Consider the following 19,994-nt stretch of genomic DNA (forward strand, 5'->3'; position numbering starts at 1 on the left):
ATTTCACTATTACTATTGTATATGCTAAATGTTCTAAACTGCAAAGGAGAGCACTTTGGGTAGACATTTCTTCTTTGGCTAGTAATATTACAGGACCTTGGGTCATGGGTGGGGACTTCAACGCTGTCCTGTCTATTGCAGAACGAAGAGGAAGCAGAAATTTCGACAGTGGAAGCACGTCTGAATTCGCTGAAGTTATTGAAAATGCAGCTTTAATAGACGCGGGCTTCACCGGAAATCGCTTCACTTGGTGTAACAATCAAGCTGGTAACGCACGAGTATGGGCCAGGCTGGACCGTGTTCTTTATAATAGTGATTGGGCAACCCAGTTTCCTCGTTTCCATGTTGAGCATCTTCTCCGGGTCAACTCAGACCACGCCCCTTTACTGCTGAATTTCCCTAGTGCTAACCAGTTCGGTGCCAAGCCCTTTCGTTTTCAAAGGATGTGGCAGCTCCACCAAGGGTACGAGCAGCTCATTGTTGATGCTTGGAAGGATGACCTGTCGGATCAGCCAATGATCAACCTGATGCTTAAAATGAGAAAAGTGAAAGACCGTTTGAAGGATTGGAATAGGAACACATGCGGGAATATTTTCCTACATCTCAAAGCTGTTGAAATCAATCTTATGCAGCTTAAAAATCAGGCCTAGACCGGCGCTTTGGAGATCAGCCAATCTGCGCTTGTCGAGGCACGACGACATCTGGCGCAGCTGGAACTTTCCGAGGAAATATATTGGAAGCAAAAAGCCCGCAATAACTGGCTGATGGAAGGAGACCGTAATACCAGATTTTTCCACCTTTCAGCTACTGAAAGGTCAAGGCGGACTGCTATTGGATAAATGCAGCTCGACGACAATACGACCACATCAGACCTAACCCAAATCAAGGCTGCGGCTGCTGAATTTTTCTCCAATCTATTTCAATCGAAAACTCATGGTCAGGTGGATCACCTGCTGGCAGCTATTCCAACCCTTCTCACGGATGGCGATAACCAGGAGCTGCTGGAGCTCCCTACTTTGGATGAAGTCAGAGAGGCGGTGTTGTCCATCCCAAAAGACAGGGCTCCCGGTCCGGACGGATTTTCTGCGGCATTCTTCGCAGGGAGCAGGGAGGTGATTGGTCTTGATATTCTCAAGGCGGTCATTTACCTGTTCCAGGGGGGCGTTTTGCCAAGAGCGTTCACCACCACGCTGATTTGTCTGATCCCAAAAATGTCAGCCCCAAGAAGATTTTCCGATTTCAGACCCATCAGTCTCTGCAACTGCATTTACAAGGTTTTTGCCAAAGTCATTGCCTCTAGGCTTGCCAAACTCCTCCCGAAATTAATTTCGTTAGAACAAGGGGCTTTCGTGAAAGGCCGATCAATTGCAGAAAGTATTGCACTGGGCCAAGAAATTTTCAGAGATATCAATCGAAAGGTGCGTGAAGGGAACATCATTCTGAAATTAGATATGGAAAAGGCTTATGAAAGGATTGAATGGGACTTTCTTAAGCAGGTCCTCCTCCGATTCGGCTTCAGCGCTTGCTGGATTAATATGATTGAGAAATGTTGGAATAATAGTTGGTTCTCGGTCCTCATTAATGGCGAAGGGGTTGGCTTCTTCAAGTCGTCCCGAGGTCTGCGCCAAGGTGACCCGCTTTCCCCCAGTCTATTCATCCTCGCCTCTGAAGTGCTTAGCAGAGGTTTCTCCAACCTCGTGTCTACCGGGCGCCGCTCTCCTTTCAAGCTTAAGCAAGGATATAAGCTCGTGACCCATCAGCTCTACGCGGACGACACAATTCTCTTTCTCAATGGTGGTAGTGCAGTGGTTAAAAGCCGTGGTTGAATTCCTGGCCTCCTACCAGTCCCTCTCGGGTCAGAAGATCAACTATATGAAGAGTTGCGTTTACCATTCCTCGTCCCTCCTGTCGAGCAGATCTAGGACCATTGAGAGAATTCTGGGGATTCCTACTTCTACTGCCTCGTTTACGTACCTCGGAGTTCCGCTTGTAGCTGGCAGAATCAGGTGCTCCTTGTACTGGCCTCTTGTGGAAAAAATTGAGGCAAAAATTCAGGGTTGGTCTGCTAGGTTCCTTTCACAAGTAGGTCGTTATACTCTCATTAATCATGTGCTCTGCAGCATCCTAATCCACACAATGGCGGCCACTACGATCCCCTCCCAAGTGTTGGCAACGATAGAAGCAAAAATCGCCAACTTTTTCTGGGGATGGCATGAAGGTAAGAGGAAGTTCCATTGGCTGAGCTGGGATAAAGTGGCCCAACCAAAGCTGGAAGGTGGGTTGGGGATCAGGAGATTAAAGGAGGTCTTGAAAGCTTTCCGACTAAAGATGGCCTGGGCGGTGGCTAACAGAAATGGCTCAAGTCTTTGGGTAGATTTTGTTCACTCCAAATATGGATCTGGCACAACTGATTTCAACCTTCCTGCGTTCGCTTCGCCACTTTGGAGACAGATTGTGAGACTTTCTCCTTTGATTGCCTCTTCTGCTCAATGGCATGTGGGGCGGGGCGATCTCAGTTTTTGGTACTGTAACTAGACGGGTCTTGGACCACTCGCTGACTGCATCCCCCACGCTATTCCCCAGCAGCTCGATCAGCTCAAAATTCGGGAGGTGCTCCACCATGACGGGCTTCACACGTGCTCTCCCGCTGTCAGCCTCCTCTCGGTTGAGGTAGCTGAGCATATCAACGCAGGGGGCTTCTGCATCTCCGAAGAGCCTGATCAATTGTTCTGGCCACTCGACCGCACGGGCTATTTTTCAGTTAAATCTAGTTGGAGTATCTGCAGGTCCATAGGGTAGGAAAAATCATGGGGTGAGAAGAATTGGAGTGTTGACATCCCGCTGAAAATCTCTATTTTCATCTGGCGGCTGATCCTGGGAGCCTCCCCAGTCGATGTTAAAGTCCAAAAAAAAGGCGTTTCTTTGGCGTCAAAATGCATATGCTGCGAAGGTCATGATGAGTTCACCCCGCAACCAGAAACTATCTCTCATCTTTTCTTATCTGGAGCACTAGCGGTAAAGGTTTGGGCAATGTTCAACACTCTATTCAATCTCCATATCCGCACCCAAGCTTTAGTCAGCGACAGGCTCAACTCATGGTGGAATGTTCAGCTCCCACACATTTCATCTTCCAGATTACGTCGCATCACGCCCTGCTTGGTTTTATGGGAACTTTGGAAAGCCAGGAATGCAGCCAGGTTCGATGGGATTAGCCCCATGGTGGGTAAAGTTGTGGCTCGAGTTAAATGGTGGTTGGCAAATTTAAAGATCAACCTCCCTGCCACCAGGCCCACCTCCATTTCTGTTAACTCCCTCCTCCACAGTCTAGGCATTTCGGTTAGGCCCACTGTTACTATGATGTCTCAGATTGTTAAATGGTCCAGACCAACCGCAGGATGGGTGAAGGTAAACGTGGACGGGTCAGCCCTTGGTAATCCTGGGCCCTCTAGGGGAGGCGGCATTTGCAGGGACCTAGCTGGGTCTTTCCTTTTTGCGTTCTCTGATGCGTACGGGACAGGTACAAATAACAGAGCGGAACTCCGCGCTCTGTATGATGCGATGGTTCTATGTGCAAATTTTGGTTATGATCACATTCTGCTTGAATCAGATTCGGAATGTGCAGCTGATATCTTCAATGGGAGGTCCTCACCGACCTGGCGATGGATATATTGGTGGACTCGGATCTCCTCTTTGAAGAACAGGTGTACCTTTGCCTTTTCCCTGATCCCGAGAGAAGGGAACGACCCAGCTGATGGATTAGCAAAGGCAGGAGCTATGAGCCAGATTGATACGGTGTATGACAACGTGAATGCTCTCCCAAACTACATCAGGGGCCTATATAGGTTAGATAAAATCGGCTTAGGGGCGCTCAGAAATTCCGTTAGGAGCACCACGTGTAGCTCTACTAGGTAGGCGGTCTTGGGATTTTCTGGCACAGGGTGCCTGTTTTGTTGGGGTGTATATGATAGGCATGGTCCTTATTTTTTTGTTGGGACCTGCTCGAATGTGTAGTTTCATCTTCAAATTTGAATGAATTTCTCGTGGCAAGAGTCCACTTTTTTTTTTAAAAAAAAAAAAAAAAAAAAAAAAAAGGTTGTTATATTAGTAACTACAAATAATGATTGACCCAACTATCAGCTAGATGTAAAGAATGCATTTTTGCATAGAGAATTACACAAAAGGGTTTATATGGAGCAACGTCTTGGGTATGTTGCTTAGGGGGAGTTTTCTAAAGTGTGCAAACTAAATAAGTATATATATGGATTGAAGCAGTTGCTAAGAGTCTAGTCTGAGAAGTTTAACATTGTGGCGGTATCATATGGATTGAAGAGTAAAGTAGATCACTCTGTTTTCTTAAAGCATACCGCATTTGACTATATTGTACTTGTTGTGTATGTCAATGATATTATAATGACCAGTGATGACTTAAAGGGTATTGAGAAACTGAATTCGTATCTTTAATCTTAGTTTCAAATCAAAGATTTTGGTCATCTTCAAAAAAATTTATGCATCAAAGTGGCGAGGTATAAAGTTGGAGTAAATATATGTTAAAGGAAATATGTTTGTGACTTATTGGAAGAGAGAGGTATGCTAGGCACCAAGCCTGTAAATACACCAATATCTCAAACTTGAGCGCAAGGAGAGTTTTTGACAGACCCTGGCATGTATAGTTAACTCGTTAGCAAGCTCGTTTATTTGAGCGTTAAATGACTAGCATCGCATTTTCTATTGACATGGTTAGTCAATTTATCCAAAGTCCAGGAGCTTCACATTTAGCAACAATTATAAGAATCCTCAGGTTGTGTTTACTTAGGAAAGGTATCCTGTATAGATCTCATGGTCATCTCCAGAATTATTCAGATGCAGATTATACATTGTGGCGATCAATCCACTCTCTTCTTCTTCTTCTTCTTCCTCTTCTTCTTCTTCTTCTTCTTCTTCTTCTTCTTCTTCTTCTCTCTCTCTCTCTCTCTCTCTCTCTCTCTCTCTCTCTCTCTCTCTCTCTCTCTCTCCTTCCTTTCTCTTCTTTTCTCTTCTTTCTTCCATAATTCCCATTAGATCATCTCTTTTCATGCGTTTTCACATGACCAAATCTTGTTCAAGCATCTAAAAGCATGTAGAAAGAATCAAAGAACAAAAAATAGGTAATTAATGCGGGGGCATTTTCGCCCAAGGCTCGAGTGGGTTGGTGGCCTGTGGGATGCAGGGGCACACTCGGGGTGGGCGGCCCACAGAACCCATGGATTTGGGGCCCATGAGGAGGGTTTGGCTGATGACCTAACCCATGGATTTGGGGCCTAGGCTATGAGATAAATGGATTAATTCGCCACGCTTTATCAGTTCGAGCCTGTAGAGCAAGTGATTAATTGTCCTGCATCAAATTGGTATAAGAGCGGGATGTCTTGTGTTCGAGACTCCTCACCGGGGGATGATTAATGCGGGGGCATTTTCACACCGGGCTTGAGTGGGTTGGCCTGTGGGATGCAGGGGCACACTCGAGGTGGGCGGCCCGCGGAACCCATATTTTTAGGGCCCACTAGTAGGGTTCGACCGATGACCTAACCCATGGATTTGGGGCCTGGGCTATGAGATAAAGGGATTAATTCGCCATGCTCTATTAGTTCGAGCTTTTAGAGCAAGTGGTTAATTGTCCTGCATCAGTAATAGTTTATATATGTTATGAGCATCAAATAACAAATTCTCAAAGAAAAATTTAGCATTTCTCAATCAACATTTCATGACAAACTAATAAATAACTACCCTTGCTTACCTATTGATAGAGTACATAGTCTTGGGTGTATGTGCATTGCAATGTATTTAAGTGTGAAAGTACACATCAGTGTCTTAAATAGCAAATAGCATGCGGTGTAGCATTCACCCCTCTAAAGTGCAAGGCTTAAGCCACATAGCATGTAGCATAAGCTATATGCTACTTCTAGCATTTTAGTTAAGGTTGTGCTTGGTTGTGCCAAATATCATGAAATTTCATGATATTTTCCACTAAATTAGTCTAATTAATAATGAAATTTAATAACATACAGTGCACCAAACACAACCTAAAATATTAGGAAAAATAGTCATAGATCAAAGAAAGAGCAACCTAACTAATTTAAGACTAATATTATTTTACTAAAATCATTGAACAGATTAACTATTTGTCATGAAAAATGAAAAATGTAACAAATTGTTATAAATATTAATTGATTTAATGTTTTGGTGAAAACTAATTTGTATGTAAGCCATGCAGCGTGTATCATAGGCTATGTAGTGTAAGCCATGCAGTGTGTATCATAGGCTATGTAGTGTGTAACATATGCAAAATTAGCATGTGGCATAGGCTAGACGTGACTTGAGCTATTTTCATGAGCTACGTGGTGTTAAGGCTAAGCTATGCTACGTAATGTAAGCCACACGCTACATAGAAAAGTTATTTAAAAGACTGGTACACGTATATTTAGCTGTCTTGTTGTGCACCATATCCTCGGAGACAGTGATATATCTTTTAGATTTCATTTGCATTTATTTTGAGCTTATCAGTTGTAACAAATGTCTATAAATAAGAGCGAGTAGAGGGAGACAAATATGAAGAAAATAGTCTCTCGTTTTCTTTTTTTTCTTCTTTTACTCCTCTCTCTCTCTCTCTCTCTCTTTTTCTTTTTTACAACCCTGTCATGACGCTATAAAGGGCTCTCCCTCAGGAAGATTTAATGGCCTCTCTAGATCTGCCTAGAAATAAAAAGAGCCTTGTTGTGTATCAGCAACCACTAAAAGTGTTGTCAGATCATCATCCAAACACTAGAATTGCTGCTGAAACATCGTCTAGCCACTAGAAGTGTTATTGGATCATCATCCAGCCACTGGAAGTGCTGCCAGAAAGTCATATAGCCACTAGATGTGTAACCGCATAATACAACAAACCACCAAAAGAGCGATCAATCCTTTGCAGCCACAAAAAAATGCTCATAACTCACATCCTAGCCACAAGAAGTGCCTATGAGTCAAATCCTAGCAACCTCAATGACCAAAAGAGTAGTTAACCTCTCTTATAGTCTCCAAAATCATCAGCAAGCTTGGCATGCATGATATACATGCTGCAGCTTGAGGGGGAGTGCTAGAGTACATAGTCTTCGGTGTTTGTGCATTATAGTGTATTTGACTATGAGAGTACACATATATTTAGTTGTCTTGTTCTGCACCACATCCTTAGAGATAATGGTGCATCTTTTAGATTTCATTTGCATATATTTTGAGATTATCAGTTGTAACAAATAGTCCATAAATAATAGTAGAGAGAGAGAGAGAGAGAGAGAGAGAGAGAGAGAGAGAGAGAGAGAGAGAGAGAGTCTCTTCTTTTCTCTCTTTACTTGCTCTCCATGTCTTCCATGATATAGTCTCTTGAGTTTAACACCTACATACACCTTTATGGTATTTTGAGGAAAATGAACCATAGATAATCATAATGGAAGCAAGAACTGAAAGCATTATCTACTTGGAAAGCTGTTTTGATATGCATTTGGTTTCTTCGAGAAAACAGATACTCCAAGAGATGCATAATCAAATCTATCTACTGAGGAAATGACTTTGAAAACACGGTTTGATGAGATGTTTATCCTGTAGGGTCTATAAGATATTGGCCTTTAGAAACTTCACTCCTCCTAATGCATGCGGCTGCTTATAAGTCATGTTTGTAAAATCTTTATCCACCATAACTCAGACTAACAAAATACATGTAGCATAAGCACAGGACTGCTTTTTTGTTGGGGTGCTTAAAAAGTGTTATATAGATTTATTTGTACATGTAGCCAATACATGTCTTTTATGCATATGCCAGTCAATATATCCATGCAAAATATTGACACACACACACACACACATAACCATGCAGAATAATTTGTAAGCATGCACTCAACTTTCATAATGAAAAAAAAGGTTTGAAATAAAAGACTTGAAAGCTTGAAAGGCTCTACCTGTATGGCCTGAAATTGAAATGAACTCGATGCATATGGAAGTGAACGAAGAAGAACTAGAAAAAGCTGAACGTGTTCGAAGTGTTGAGCAGAATCATAAAGTTTTAGGCCATCCTCCTTTGAAGAATTGTTAATCTGTAAGGCAAAATGTGACATGAAAGGAAATGGCTTAGAAGAAAGATGATTTCTCTAAATAAAGCCCAGATATGTAAGTCGAAATCAGTGAAGCATGAATAATCACATAATAGACCTGAGTCCCGTAGGATTGATCAAAGCATTATTTAAAAGTCCAGAACATTCTTTCAACATAAGAAACACAGAAAGAACTGGACAGAAGCAAACACTAAAATCAAAACAAAGCAAGAGAGTAGAAACAAAATGAAAATAAAAAAATCCATCACAATATATGTATATGTGTGGGTGTCCCTGAGTGTGTGGGTGTGCGTACTATGTGTGTCTAACAACAAAAGGAAAATCACCTGATTATACCCTTACAGAGAAATTAATAAAAAGTTCCTGGAAATATCGGTTTCCCAAAAACTGAGCAGACAATGGATGCTTCCAGTATGTCATTATCATCAAGATGAAAAAAGGCCCAAGACAGTAACCAAATCAAAGAGTTATATCACAAAATATATTTACAGCACTATATAAGTAACCACCTGCTTTATAAATGGAAATACAAAAATTGTTAGAGATGAAAGATAATTGAGATCCCTTAAGTAAAATTGTTCACATGCCTACCTAATGGTTTACAATATCTAACTCTAGAGTAATCAAGGAAGTAAACGTCACGGTAAACTCGGTAACACCATAGTTTTGTCACGGTAAACTCGGTAACACCATAGTTTTACCATAGAAGTGCATAATAAGCTCATCATGCTTGGGATTAATCACAATAACATAGCCCAACTATTATGTAATGACCGATGCAACTTGGACACTGACACTTGGCCTTAAAACTCACCATGTCTGTACAAATAATCCTAATAATATGAGGAATTCTCAAGTACACCTAGGTGTACTGAAGCTTTAACTGCATCCCAGTGTTTTTAAACATCTGGACTGTCCAGCTGTTGACCTAGACAGTGCATTAGGTTCAGGATAACTGTCATGGATAATGAAAAATTCATATTGATCAAATGATCCTAACCAACAAAATGCAATCAAATTTTCCATAAATATCAACTTTCCAGGACACAGATGGGATGGTTATGATTATCTAATGAAAATGATTTATGGGATGGTTATGATTATCTAATGAAAATGATTTTGTAGGCACGAGCTATCTAAAGTGGCTCCTTCCAAAAAGATGGTTCAATTTGACAATTGGACCTTTTTTTCGTGTAGATGATAGAAACCATTGTAGGCATTGGTTGGATGGAGAGGATCCTTTGATCACTAAGTATTTCTCAAGGTGGACCATGAAGAGTTAGATAAACATAATGGATGGTCCAGGTTAATGATTGGACAGACAATCCACATATCTAAAAGTACCAGGGTGTACTTATAAGTACACCCCATTGTGCTTGAGCGTTCCTCAAAAAGTATTATATTTTAATTTTAAACTGCAAAAGTTATGTGAGTCAACCATTTAAAAGCCAACCCCATTAGTGGGTGAAAGGCTAAGATGATTATGATCATGGTGATGATTGTAAAGCTGAACCTAAATAGTTAGGGGAAGACTATAATGATGATGAATAGTATATTTTAAATTTGTAATTAACTCTAAGTAAAAAAATCAAATAACAGTAATGATAACAATAGACATAAAACTAGAATTCAATTATGTATACTCAAAAGGTAACTCTGAAATATAAGATAATAATAATTAAGCATAAAAAATAGTTTTCTATACGAACAGCATCCAAAAGCATTGGAATGGAGACAAAGACATGAGCCAAGACAGCGAATTTCAATAAGTAACATGTCTTCATCACATAGATAATTTCTATAGTTACCACTCTTTTTTTATTAGTCATAAATCCTTACTAAGATTAGAAAGACATACGAACTAAGGTAGATGCAGAGATTCGTCAATCAGTACACAAAGAGGATAAATTCCCCGTCTCTAGCTAAAAGGTTGGCAATGTCATTTGCTTCATGCAGTACATGGTTAAACTCAGTCTCTATAATGAAGCAAGGTTATCTTGTCAATAGTACACATAAAACCCCACTGCCCTGGATTTCACTTTGCAGCCCAAGTAGGTAGGAGCTCTTATTGAATACCCCTCCACTTGTAATGGTCACAATCTTCTCCCAATTGATAGGAGACTTAGATGATGATGACAACAACAGCAATGAAATTAGGAAAAGCAATTACTGCGAGTTTGTGCAACTTAAGAAAGGAAAATGGAACTTCTTGTCGATGATCAAATCATAGCTTACTGCGAGTCTGTGCAACTTAACAAAGGCAAATGGAAGTTTTACCGATGATCAAATCATAATTTACAAACAGAAGGAACAATCTAAACATAACACAATTACATAGATGTGCAGTTAAAAAAAAAAAAAAAAAAAAAAACATAGATGTGACAGTGAGTGAAGGAAAACTCTGAATTGGACTGAGTAAAGCATTGAAAAAAATGTCGTGTTTGTCCATACATATATTGAAAACTCTAAACTTCAATGCATAACCCTGAATGTCATAAAGTATAAATCAATTTATGATCATGAGAAAGTAAACATAGAACTGAATCCCCACAACTAAAGATTGAAAGCAGTCTATGAAATATTCAGTGGGAGAAAAGACACTAGCATCACAGTCAACAGTTGTTAAATGGTGCTCAGATCCAGCCGGAGTGCTCCCATTCATATGCAAAAGAAACTTCCAAGATATGTTACCACCGCTGAATGTAATGCAGATTCCACTAGAAATGTACATGAAGGAGCTAATTAATGGACTACAGAAATTTCAAAGAAAATCATATGGAAGGGAAAAATGAAATATTGAAAAAAGAAAATCAAAATTTAGCCATACCGTTGCCCCCAGTAAAGCCATGTATACGTTGGCAGTCATAAGCCTCTGTGGTGCTGCCTGAAAAGCTTTCTGTAAAGCAAAGAGTAGCAGAGAAACTTTATCGGAAAACATGGTACTACCGTCATCAGGCATATCGAGAATGCTAGGCAGATATGGAGATGCAGCATTTGCTCCAAATTTCAGATGGCCTGATCTCACTAATGCACCCAACAGACAGATTATCCCGACAACAATCCCATCATCATTGTCAACACTATAAATGTTGTTGCTAGCACTTTCAGGGCTTGTTGAGAAGCCGACATCACCCAAATACCTCGTAAAAAGATTTTCAGACGATAACATTCTCTCTATATTTGTGCGCAAGGAAATCATAGAGGAGTTATCACCACTACCGGAATGTTGCAATTGAGAACCTTCATGAGAAAGAGATACCTTTTCCTCAAGAGATCCAGGCTCACTTCTATCTTGAACATTACATGGGTCCAGTCCAGATCCTTGAACTGATATGTTTTCAGCACACTTTATGCTGGAATTTTCTAAAATTAAGTGATTACCAGCTTTTGCTTCTCTCTGCAGAAGGACAAGAAGCGTTTCTATCCCTCCAGAAGAAATAAATGACTCTGCGAATATTTGAGCCTTGGATATATTTTTTTGTACCACTAACCTGTAGATTAGGTGCAACACCCTGGCAACCTGGAAACAAACATCTATCTGAAATCCTTTCTAACACAAAAATACCAAAGAAACAAAATAAAGACAGGACTTCATTAAGCACTTGTCGAAATTAGCATATCATATATATGTGTTTGTGATAGCTATGAGATTCAAAGTGACAACAAATAGCTGGGACAAGGCTAAGAAATAATGATTTTGTCAATGAAAAGATTGTAGAAGCAGCCGTAACAGGGGTTGGTCTAATTTCAGATTCAGGAAACATATGGATCCAGACCTTAAAAGTTATAAGCCTCAAGCACAAATCATCTCTAAAAAACAAAGATTTTACGAACAATATTCCTAAAAAGCTCTAAGCATGCACAACAGAGCTTACTCTAATTTCAGGTTAAGGAAACATACAGATCCAGACCTTGAAGAATATAGCCTCAACCACAAATCATCTCTCCAACAAACAAAGATTTTATGAACAATATTCCTATTAATCTCTAAACATGATAGGTCTACAAACTGGTCAGATGAAACACAGTGAGTCAAGAAAATTCTATCGCTAGAGAAAAAAAAATAAAATTTAAAGGTGCTGTGACCAGGTACAATTAAACACCACAATACATTTGTTGACACTTCAGCATTCAAAAATCATGTTTTCACTCGGTAAATATGAACAAGAAAGGCAATAATATAGTTAGAAACAAGAGAATACCAAAGAGTCCTGAAATCCAGTCAACCTCATGTCAAACAAGAGAATATGTATCAAACATATTATGTCAGCTAAGAAATAACTCTAGTAGGCAATGTAAACATGGCTACCTGATTAGGTTGTGGACAGTCAACCATGAACCCATTCAAATTGTGGAGATCATCAACGGCCAGCGAAGGAGATGCTGCTCCCACTAGAAGTTCAAGAACCACTAATAGCTCATCAAGCAGAGCATTCACTTTACCCATGGGCCGTGGTGCCTCATGCAGTGTAAATGTGTCAACAGAGTCTGTTTCACGAATGATCCAATAGCATCTCCTACAGCCATCAAGAAGCATCTGCACTGCGTTAGCATCCCGCATTGCAGATGACTCTGTGAAAACCATGTCTGAAAGTGAAGACATAAGCTTCTTCTGTAGTCCATAGTTGCATAAACTCCAAATCTTCAAATCCAAAAGCAGAGAACGTAAAAGATGAACTTTTAGTGTATGATTACTTCTCTGAGACTGACATAGAGACACAACAGCTGCAACAAGTTCCTCATCTCTAAGTGCATTTTGCTTTCCAGGAGCCAATATAGACAGAGTTCGCACAAGATAGTGCAAAACTACAGACAAAACTTCAGGCCCTCGAGTGCGACACAACTCCTCATTATTTCCAGGATGTTGAATAGCCATGGAAATAATTCTGAATATTGGAGCAGACAGTGAAGCTGTGGCCAGAGACAAATGAAAATCTCCATGCTGCGGTTCCAATGTTTCTTTTTGTACGTTGCTTACTGCCAGGGGAAGTAAAGACATTGGACCACCATAAGCCAAGGCCCACAAAGACTCTGCCGGCCGTATCCGAGCAGCAATGTGAACCTGCCCAAGAACCTCGGCAGATCTTCGCTGAGTTCCTGAAACATTACAACATATCAGTTTCAAACAACTGAAACAAAAACACTTCCTGAAAATCATATAGAAGATGCAGAACTATAACTTGAGTTTGCGACATTCATTCAGCCCAAAAATGAAGAGGCAGGTTATATCTCAAAGCTACCATCTGATACAGTACAGACACCACATATAGGCAAGGCACCAAATGATGTATAAAGAAGGATGCATGTCAGCCAAAATGCCTCACAATTCATCAATCAATGGTAATGATGAATTGTAAGTTGTTACACAATATGCCATTAGGGAGAGCACATAATCCAGACAATGTCAGGTATCAGAATGTACCCTAGCTCCAGGGGTTAAAATGTGAAGACATCCTTAGCTAGCTAAAACTGTCCTTCCTTTATGACAGCACAGAAGCCACGTCTCACAAACAGTACCAATGTGCGTGGCATTAACACAAGTAGCGTGAACCAATGTTTACAATATCAATAATATTGGCCGATATTACCGGTATCGCACGTGGTCAATATAAAACCTGCCTGGAATGTACCAATTCCCTGATATCAGTCAATGCATCACAATGTATTGCCAGAGTATCACAATGCATCACCAATATCACAATATATCGCGAGATATCGGCGATCTTTCCTTTAAAAAATTTCTTTGTATTGATGATATCGTCGACACCAAACAGGAACCACAGGGACTTCCTCCAAAAACCCCTTCTAACTCCTCTTTTATTTTTTTTTTTTATCACTTTTGCTTTCAATCTTCTCTCTTCTAAAGAGATTGTAGGTGGATTTCGGGTCTGTCCTTTGCAATCTTTTGGGAGAAAAATGTAGATTTAAAAGCGGAATCATGATTTTTCTGGATTTGAGGCTGGTTCTCATTCAGTGAGTGTTTTTGCATTTCAATCCCCTTTTCATGTAAATCCTATAAAATCACTGTTGAAAGGTTAGCAATTCTTGATTCTTAATGTTTTGCATGAAAAATCAAGGATTTGAATATTCAATTTCAACATTTGAGGGTAGGTGGTCCGATTTGGGGGAGATTGGAAAAAAAATAAAAAATTTCCCCAAATCTTCCAAATTGGTTGCAATCTTACACTCTAAACACAAAATCAAACATGCATGAATATAGTTGCATCAGTTCGGTGAGACAATGCATAGCTTAGGACCCTATACAAATGAAAACTATTATGTGCACTTTTTTTTTTGGTGATGTTATGATTTAAAAGTGTGTATTAAGGTCTTTTTTAACAATCCCTTAAGTTTCATTGAAAAATTCGGCCAATTTCTTAATGTTTCCCTATATTTCCCAAAAAGTGCGATACATTACCCAATACCGTGCGATAACCAATACGTATTTGTATCCCAAAGGTGTGATACGTAACGCAATATCGATATAGTAAGCACTAGCATGAACAACTTTTACCATGGACAACCATTATCTAGTGGCAATGGGTATAGAAGCAATTTCTTAATAAGCTTGTCTGTGAGTACTTTATAGGAATTTTTTATGACAACTTTCTTTCTTGCAAGCGAATGTGATTGCAGGAACTTCAAGCTATGGACTAAGTCTAGATCTGAGTGACCATAAGAAATAGACTCTTGGACGATCCCAGCATGGGACTATAGAAACCAAAGAACCTAACCATTTAGAACCAAAAAGAAACATTTACATGACCAACCCATACTCTCCAGATTGAATAAAGATCGACCATTTACAGCATTTATTGATTACCTTAATCATTTTTTTGTAGGAGGTTTCTCCTAAATAACCATCTATAGATATATGCATTGCTAGGAATACATTTACATTAGACTTAGACATTTGTTACAGCATCCTGTCTTATGTTGTGATAATACAGCATTACATGCTTTGCTCTTTCATGAAGCTATTATTTAATGCCAAGTATTATGGCAAATCTATTGCTCATTTACATGGATATTAAAATAATAATAATAATAATAAGCAAAATAAAATCCTCTGAAGAGAATGGTAAGATCAATTTATACTACAACCAACGTTCGAAGTATCGGTATCACTACAAGTTTCGCTGGTCAGGGATACGGAAACAATATCGATATTGCTGATAATATCGCTGATAACCAGAAATGCGAGAAAACATGGGGAAAATGATAGAATTTTCAGTGAAACTTCAGGAGATGCTAAAATACACATATTTTCATACTAAGGAATTAAAAAAATTATAAAAATAATGTATACACAATAAGTTTCCATTTAATGGGGGCTTAAAAGCATGTGTGTCATCGTAAGAACCATTTGCAGGCTTTGCTAACCATCCCATCCATCCAACCTTCCATCCAAACTTCCATCGATATTGCAGAATATCGACAACTCATGATATTTGGAAAGAAATCATCAACAACAGGAAAGGAAACAAAAGATTGTGGTCTTGATATCGCGCATGTTGCAATAATGATAATATTGAGATATTATCAATATTAGCAATGATAAATTGAAAACTGCATACAAAAATGCATTCATAAAAAAAATTGAAATAGATTTTTTTTTAATAAACAAACTTTTTGTGATATCACTACATTGGCAATATTATTGGAATATCGCCAATGCACTCGTGATACAAGCGTCACTTATAATTTACACAGTTGAAAATATTGGTGATACATTGGCGATATTGGTACATTAGTAATACAAGCTACGCCTGGAATTTACACAATTGAAAATATTGGCAATATCGATTCGTTGGCAGTACTTAGCAATACATTGTTGGTGCTTGGAATTTCTAATACTACCGGTGTTATCGGTATCGCCAAGCTGAAGATAATGATAATATCGGAGATAATTCAAACAATGACTACAACTAGAAGAAAGTTTGTTCAGATTATCTTACTAGTGGCACAGTTTATAGCTCCATATCCAAACCTGATTTAAGAGCCATATTTTGTCAGTTAACCAAACCAACCCCAATTAGTTGGACAAGGATTAGATGATGATGGTGATTGTCAGTTAACCTTTACAGTTGATTGATTTTAGAACCCTGATTTGTTTGTTACTTGTCAGAGAGACTGTTCGTGACAATCAAAGACACAAAGTGGTTTGCTGGTAAAAGGGCAATCAGAGAATCAGCCATGATTGACATTTGCACTCCAAGTTGAGAGCGGAGTGTAGACATATTTTTGTAGTCATGCAATGTACTATAGTGTTTTTTGGCTCATTTCATTGTACTGTTTATGTAGTCCTGTGGAGTACCATTGTGGTCACCTTTGTATTAATAACATTATTGTGTCAGTCTGGTGATGGTTACACTTAGATACTCTCTTTTCCCTAGCCTCTACATCAATTCCAATATATAAAGATCATCAATCCATTCCCATGGTTTTTGTTGAAGGAAAAAACAGGCTAAACCCCAAGAGTCGTTCTTGTGTGAGAGATCCACGCACATGCTATCATCCTGCCAACAAACTTTAGTTCCTAATTTAAAAGAAGAAAATAGATTGCATTGAAGAACATGAAGCACAAAAGGTTATCTCAATCATCCTAAAGGACACCGATGAATGAGAAAATATACATTACAGGCAGAATAAAGGGACATGTACATCACAGACAGTAGACAGGAGCTGGTTAGAGTTGTTGTTGTTGTTGTTGTTATTAGGTTTACTCTGAGAAACCGACCCCAATTATTAATGGGGATGCAGTAAACTACAGAGTTTTAGAACAAACCACAATACTTACGAATAAAACCCATGTAATCTAATTCAAGACTGAAAGAGATAGTAAGTTTCCAAAAGGCAAGCAACAGTCAAAAGGCCGAAATTGTGGTAATGGACACACTCTTGAAACCTGGGAGAGTTTATGCAAGCTCCTCTGATTGTCCGTGAGAGAAGAAATAAAACAATAACTTGCAGAATTAGCATATTGACAAAATAGTATCTTTGAAAAGTTTAATATGGGGGTACTCTTGCCAACCTGCTGCACCAGAAGGAGAAGCATCAGGACAGAAGCGCCCACTGAGCAAATTGGGGTGGTAGAGAAGGTGAAGGCATCCTCCAATTTCTTCATCCAGTGACAAACTTTCTGCGGCCAAGCCCCTCACATGGTCATTTGTTGCCAACCATGGCAAGCCCGCACCATTGCCAAAAGAAGGCAGAACATCGCCTCCCCTAGAAGCCAAACGAGACATCAACTCTGGACCAATCGGCTCCTTGAAGATATAAATGGGCCCCATTTCAGCAAATAGTGGACAGTGACGGCGACGGCGCTGTGAACCAGCCATGGCAGGAGGACGGTTTGTCCCAATGCAGCAAAATGCAAGAGGTTTGGATATCCGAGGGAACTCAAATGGAAAGCTTTCATATAAAGAGCCATCAATATACAATCTCAATTCACTTTCTTGTTTCCCAAGCAGACCATTTTTGCATGTGTGCTCTAGACCGATAAAGTACCAGCATTGTGGTTTGAATGTGTAAGTGAAATGCAAAGAAGATTTCTTGCCCCTGCCACCACCACATTCCACTGCTAAAAACTGTGCATGAAAATATGCCTCCATGCCCTGGTTATCAGCAGACATGAAACTAAACAGCCGTGGCATGTGCGCGGTACTTTCACCAGTAAGCATACTTACTGCGGCTGCAGCAGAGATAGTTGAGGATTTTCCAGCTCTGGCCGCCGCAGCAGCAGCTATCGCAGCAGCAGTTGTCTCAGTATTATGAATGTCCGAGAATGATTCTACATATATCCATGTTGCAAATGCAAACCCATTAGCAAATGGCCAGCGGCTGTCACCCGGGCCAAGCAAGCCAGAAGTTTCACCATCAAACTCAAAAGTGCATGCCGGGCCCCTCGTTTCCATCCCTCCCATAGCCTTCTCCAATGCAAGCATCAGATGTGCTGCCCATACTGTGGAAAGTGTCCTCTTGATCATCTGAAGCCACCTATGCAGATCAAGCACACAGAGGGAATGAGTTGCTAAAAGCTGAATACAATCACAGAAATGGGTAGCATCCCAAAGCATTTTCTCTGTCCAATTGACATCTTGCAGAAACATCTTCTCCACCGACCATAAAAGTGCAGCCAGAAGGCCAGCTGATGAGCACATTGATCTGTTTCTTGTGCAAGCCCTCAATATTGCCAGCAATCCTCTAACCATTCGTGTCCTAGGTGACGTGTGACATTCTGAATCTCCCTTCCAAGGAAGCCAAGGAATCAGCTCACCAGCCACAACCGCAGCCCGGGAATTCATCATTACAGTAGGCAGACAACTATCTCCACTCTCATCAAAACATTCAACGCCACCCATTGTGGCCAGAAGCGCATCCACCACAGAAAAAGACACACATTCAATTTCCTCTTCCCCTCCAAGATCCTCCTTACCATTGACTATGCCCCTCAGCCTCTCTAAGCTCCCGGGGTTCCCCATTATAGCCGAATCAACCAAATGGAGGAGCTCCGGCGATACATTGGGCATCGCAGGCTTCATATTCCTTGGTTTTGACGGTGACCCAATTGGAGAAGAGACCGCACTCTCTCCATGGAAAGTTGAGGAAGAATTGAAACTAGCCGATGATGAGGACTGCCTGAGCCCCTGAGCAGATAGTTTCTCCAATTCCAGACTCTCACAAGGATCACATTTCATATCTGTAGCCAAAGCCTCATCCAATTCTGCCATGGCCTTTCCCAAAGAAGTTTCAGAAGCCTCAGTCACGTTATCCCAATTCGAAGATCGCAACGAATCTTCACTGCCTGGAGGTTCCATCGCATTCCATTCTCTATCATGGAGCAGTCCGCCTGGAACCAGAACTGCCGAACTCTCCCCTTGTATTATTGAAGGCAATGCTCTGCTTTCCCCTGTATCAGCAATTTCTCTTTTTTTGGGGGTTTCTTGTTCCATTATATTTTTCTGACCTACCAATACCACATTAGATTATTTATTAACTGTCTATAAAAAAAAAGGTCATATCGACTTTGAAAATGTTGACTGCATAAAATAATAATAATAATAATAAAGACTAATCTGAAATATCAAAAATAAACAAAGATATTCATCTGAGTTCATATCGTTCTACTCAAATTCGATCCGGAATCGATCTAATAGCCAGCATGACTTGTATCTCCTCGTACCTGAATATTAGAAATCTGCAAATCAAACAGACGCAATAAATACACCAAGCTCCTGTAAAAGCAAAACGAAGATGATTACCAACTCAAGCTCTCAATCTTTCAAATGTACATTCCGTAAAGGGATTGGAAATGCAAATGCCCAAAAATATCAAAAACAGAAAAGGAAATTTCCATTGGAGAAAGATCAAAATCATAGAGGAAAATGCCATTGGAAAAATATCAAAGTCAGAGAAGGAAATGCCATTGGAAAGACCTAAATCAGAATCCAAACATGCGGATTGTGTCTTTCTCTCAAAACAAAGAATTCGATAGGCTGATTCGCTCAATGCAAAAACAATGAAAGGAATCGAGGAGTCCGAGGCGGAAAAATACAACATTTGAAATAAGATTAGATTCGATCAGACCTTGAAAACGGAGAGCGGAATGGGGAATTGAAATTCAAATCGGCATTGAAGGAGAGATTGAAAGAACACCTTGGGAAATGGATTTCGGAATTTGAGACGATCTCCGTTTTCTTTCCTCTCTCTTTTTACTTTTCTGGAATCCGTCTTTAACGGAGAGAGTGGGATGAAGAGAGATGATGTTTTTAATTCTTATGAGAAGAGGATGACATCAACGGATGGATGTGGTGAGATCAGAGAGTGAAGACGATAGGAGGAGATTTTGCATATTGGCGGGTCGACATGCAA

The 19,994-nt window shown here is 40.0% G+C and overlaps 1 protein-coding gene across 1 annotated transcript in view; it reads right to left on the minus strand.

The window, feature by feature from the left end:
• LOC131248442 (BEACH domain-containing protein C2) overlaps positions 1-19,081 on the minus strand; it is a 95,998-nt gene extending 76,917 nt beyond the window's left edge. Inside the window, exons 1-4 of the mRNA XM_058248724.1 lie at positions 17,155-19,081; positions 12,430-13,217; positions 10,948-11,640; positions 7,968-8,102 (exon numbers count right to left, since the gene is read on the minus strand). Of these exons, the coding sequence (XP_058104707.1) occupies positions 7,968-8,102; positions 10,948-11,640; positions 12,430-13,217; positions 17,155-19,075 (3,537 nt within the window). The 5' untranslated portion in view covers positions 19,076-19,081. The remainder of the gene's footprint in view (positions 1-7,967; positions 8,103-10,947; positions 11,641-12,429; positions 13,218-17,154) is intronic.
• Positions 19,082-19,994: the final 913 nt, after the last annotated feature.

This window comes from Magnolia sinica, chromosome 6, assembly GCF_029962835.1.
Source record: "Magnolia sinica isolate HGM2019 chromosome 6, MsV1, whole genome shotgun sequence".
In the NCBI taxonomy this organism is placed as follows: Eukaryota; Viridiplantae; Streptophyta; class Magnoliopsida; order Magnoliales; family Magnoliaceae; genus Magnolia; species Magnolia sinica.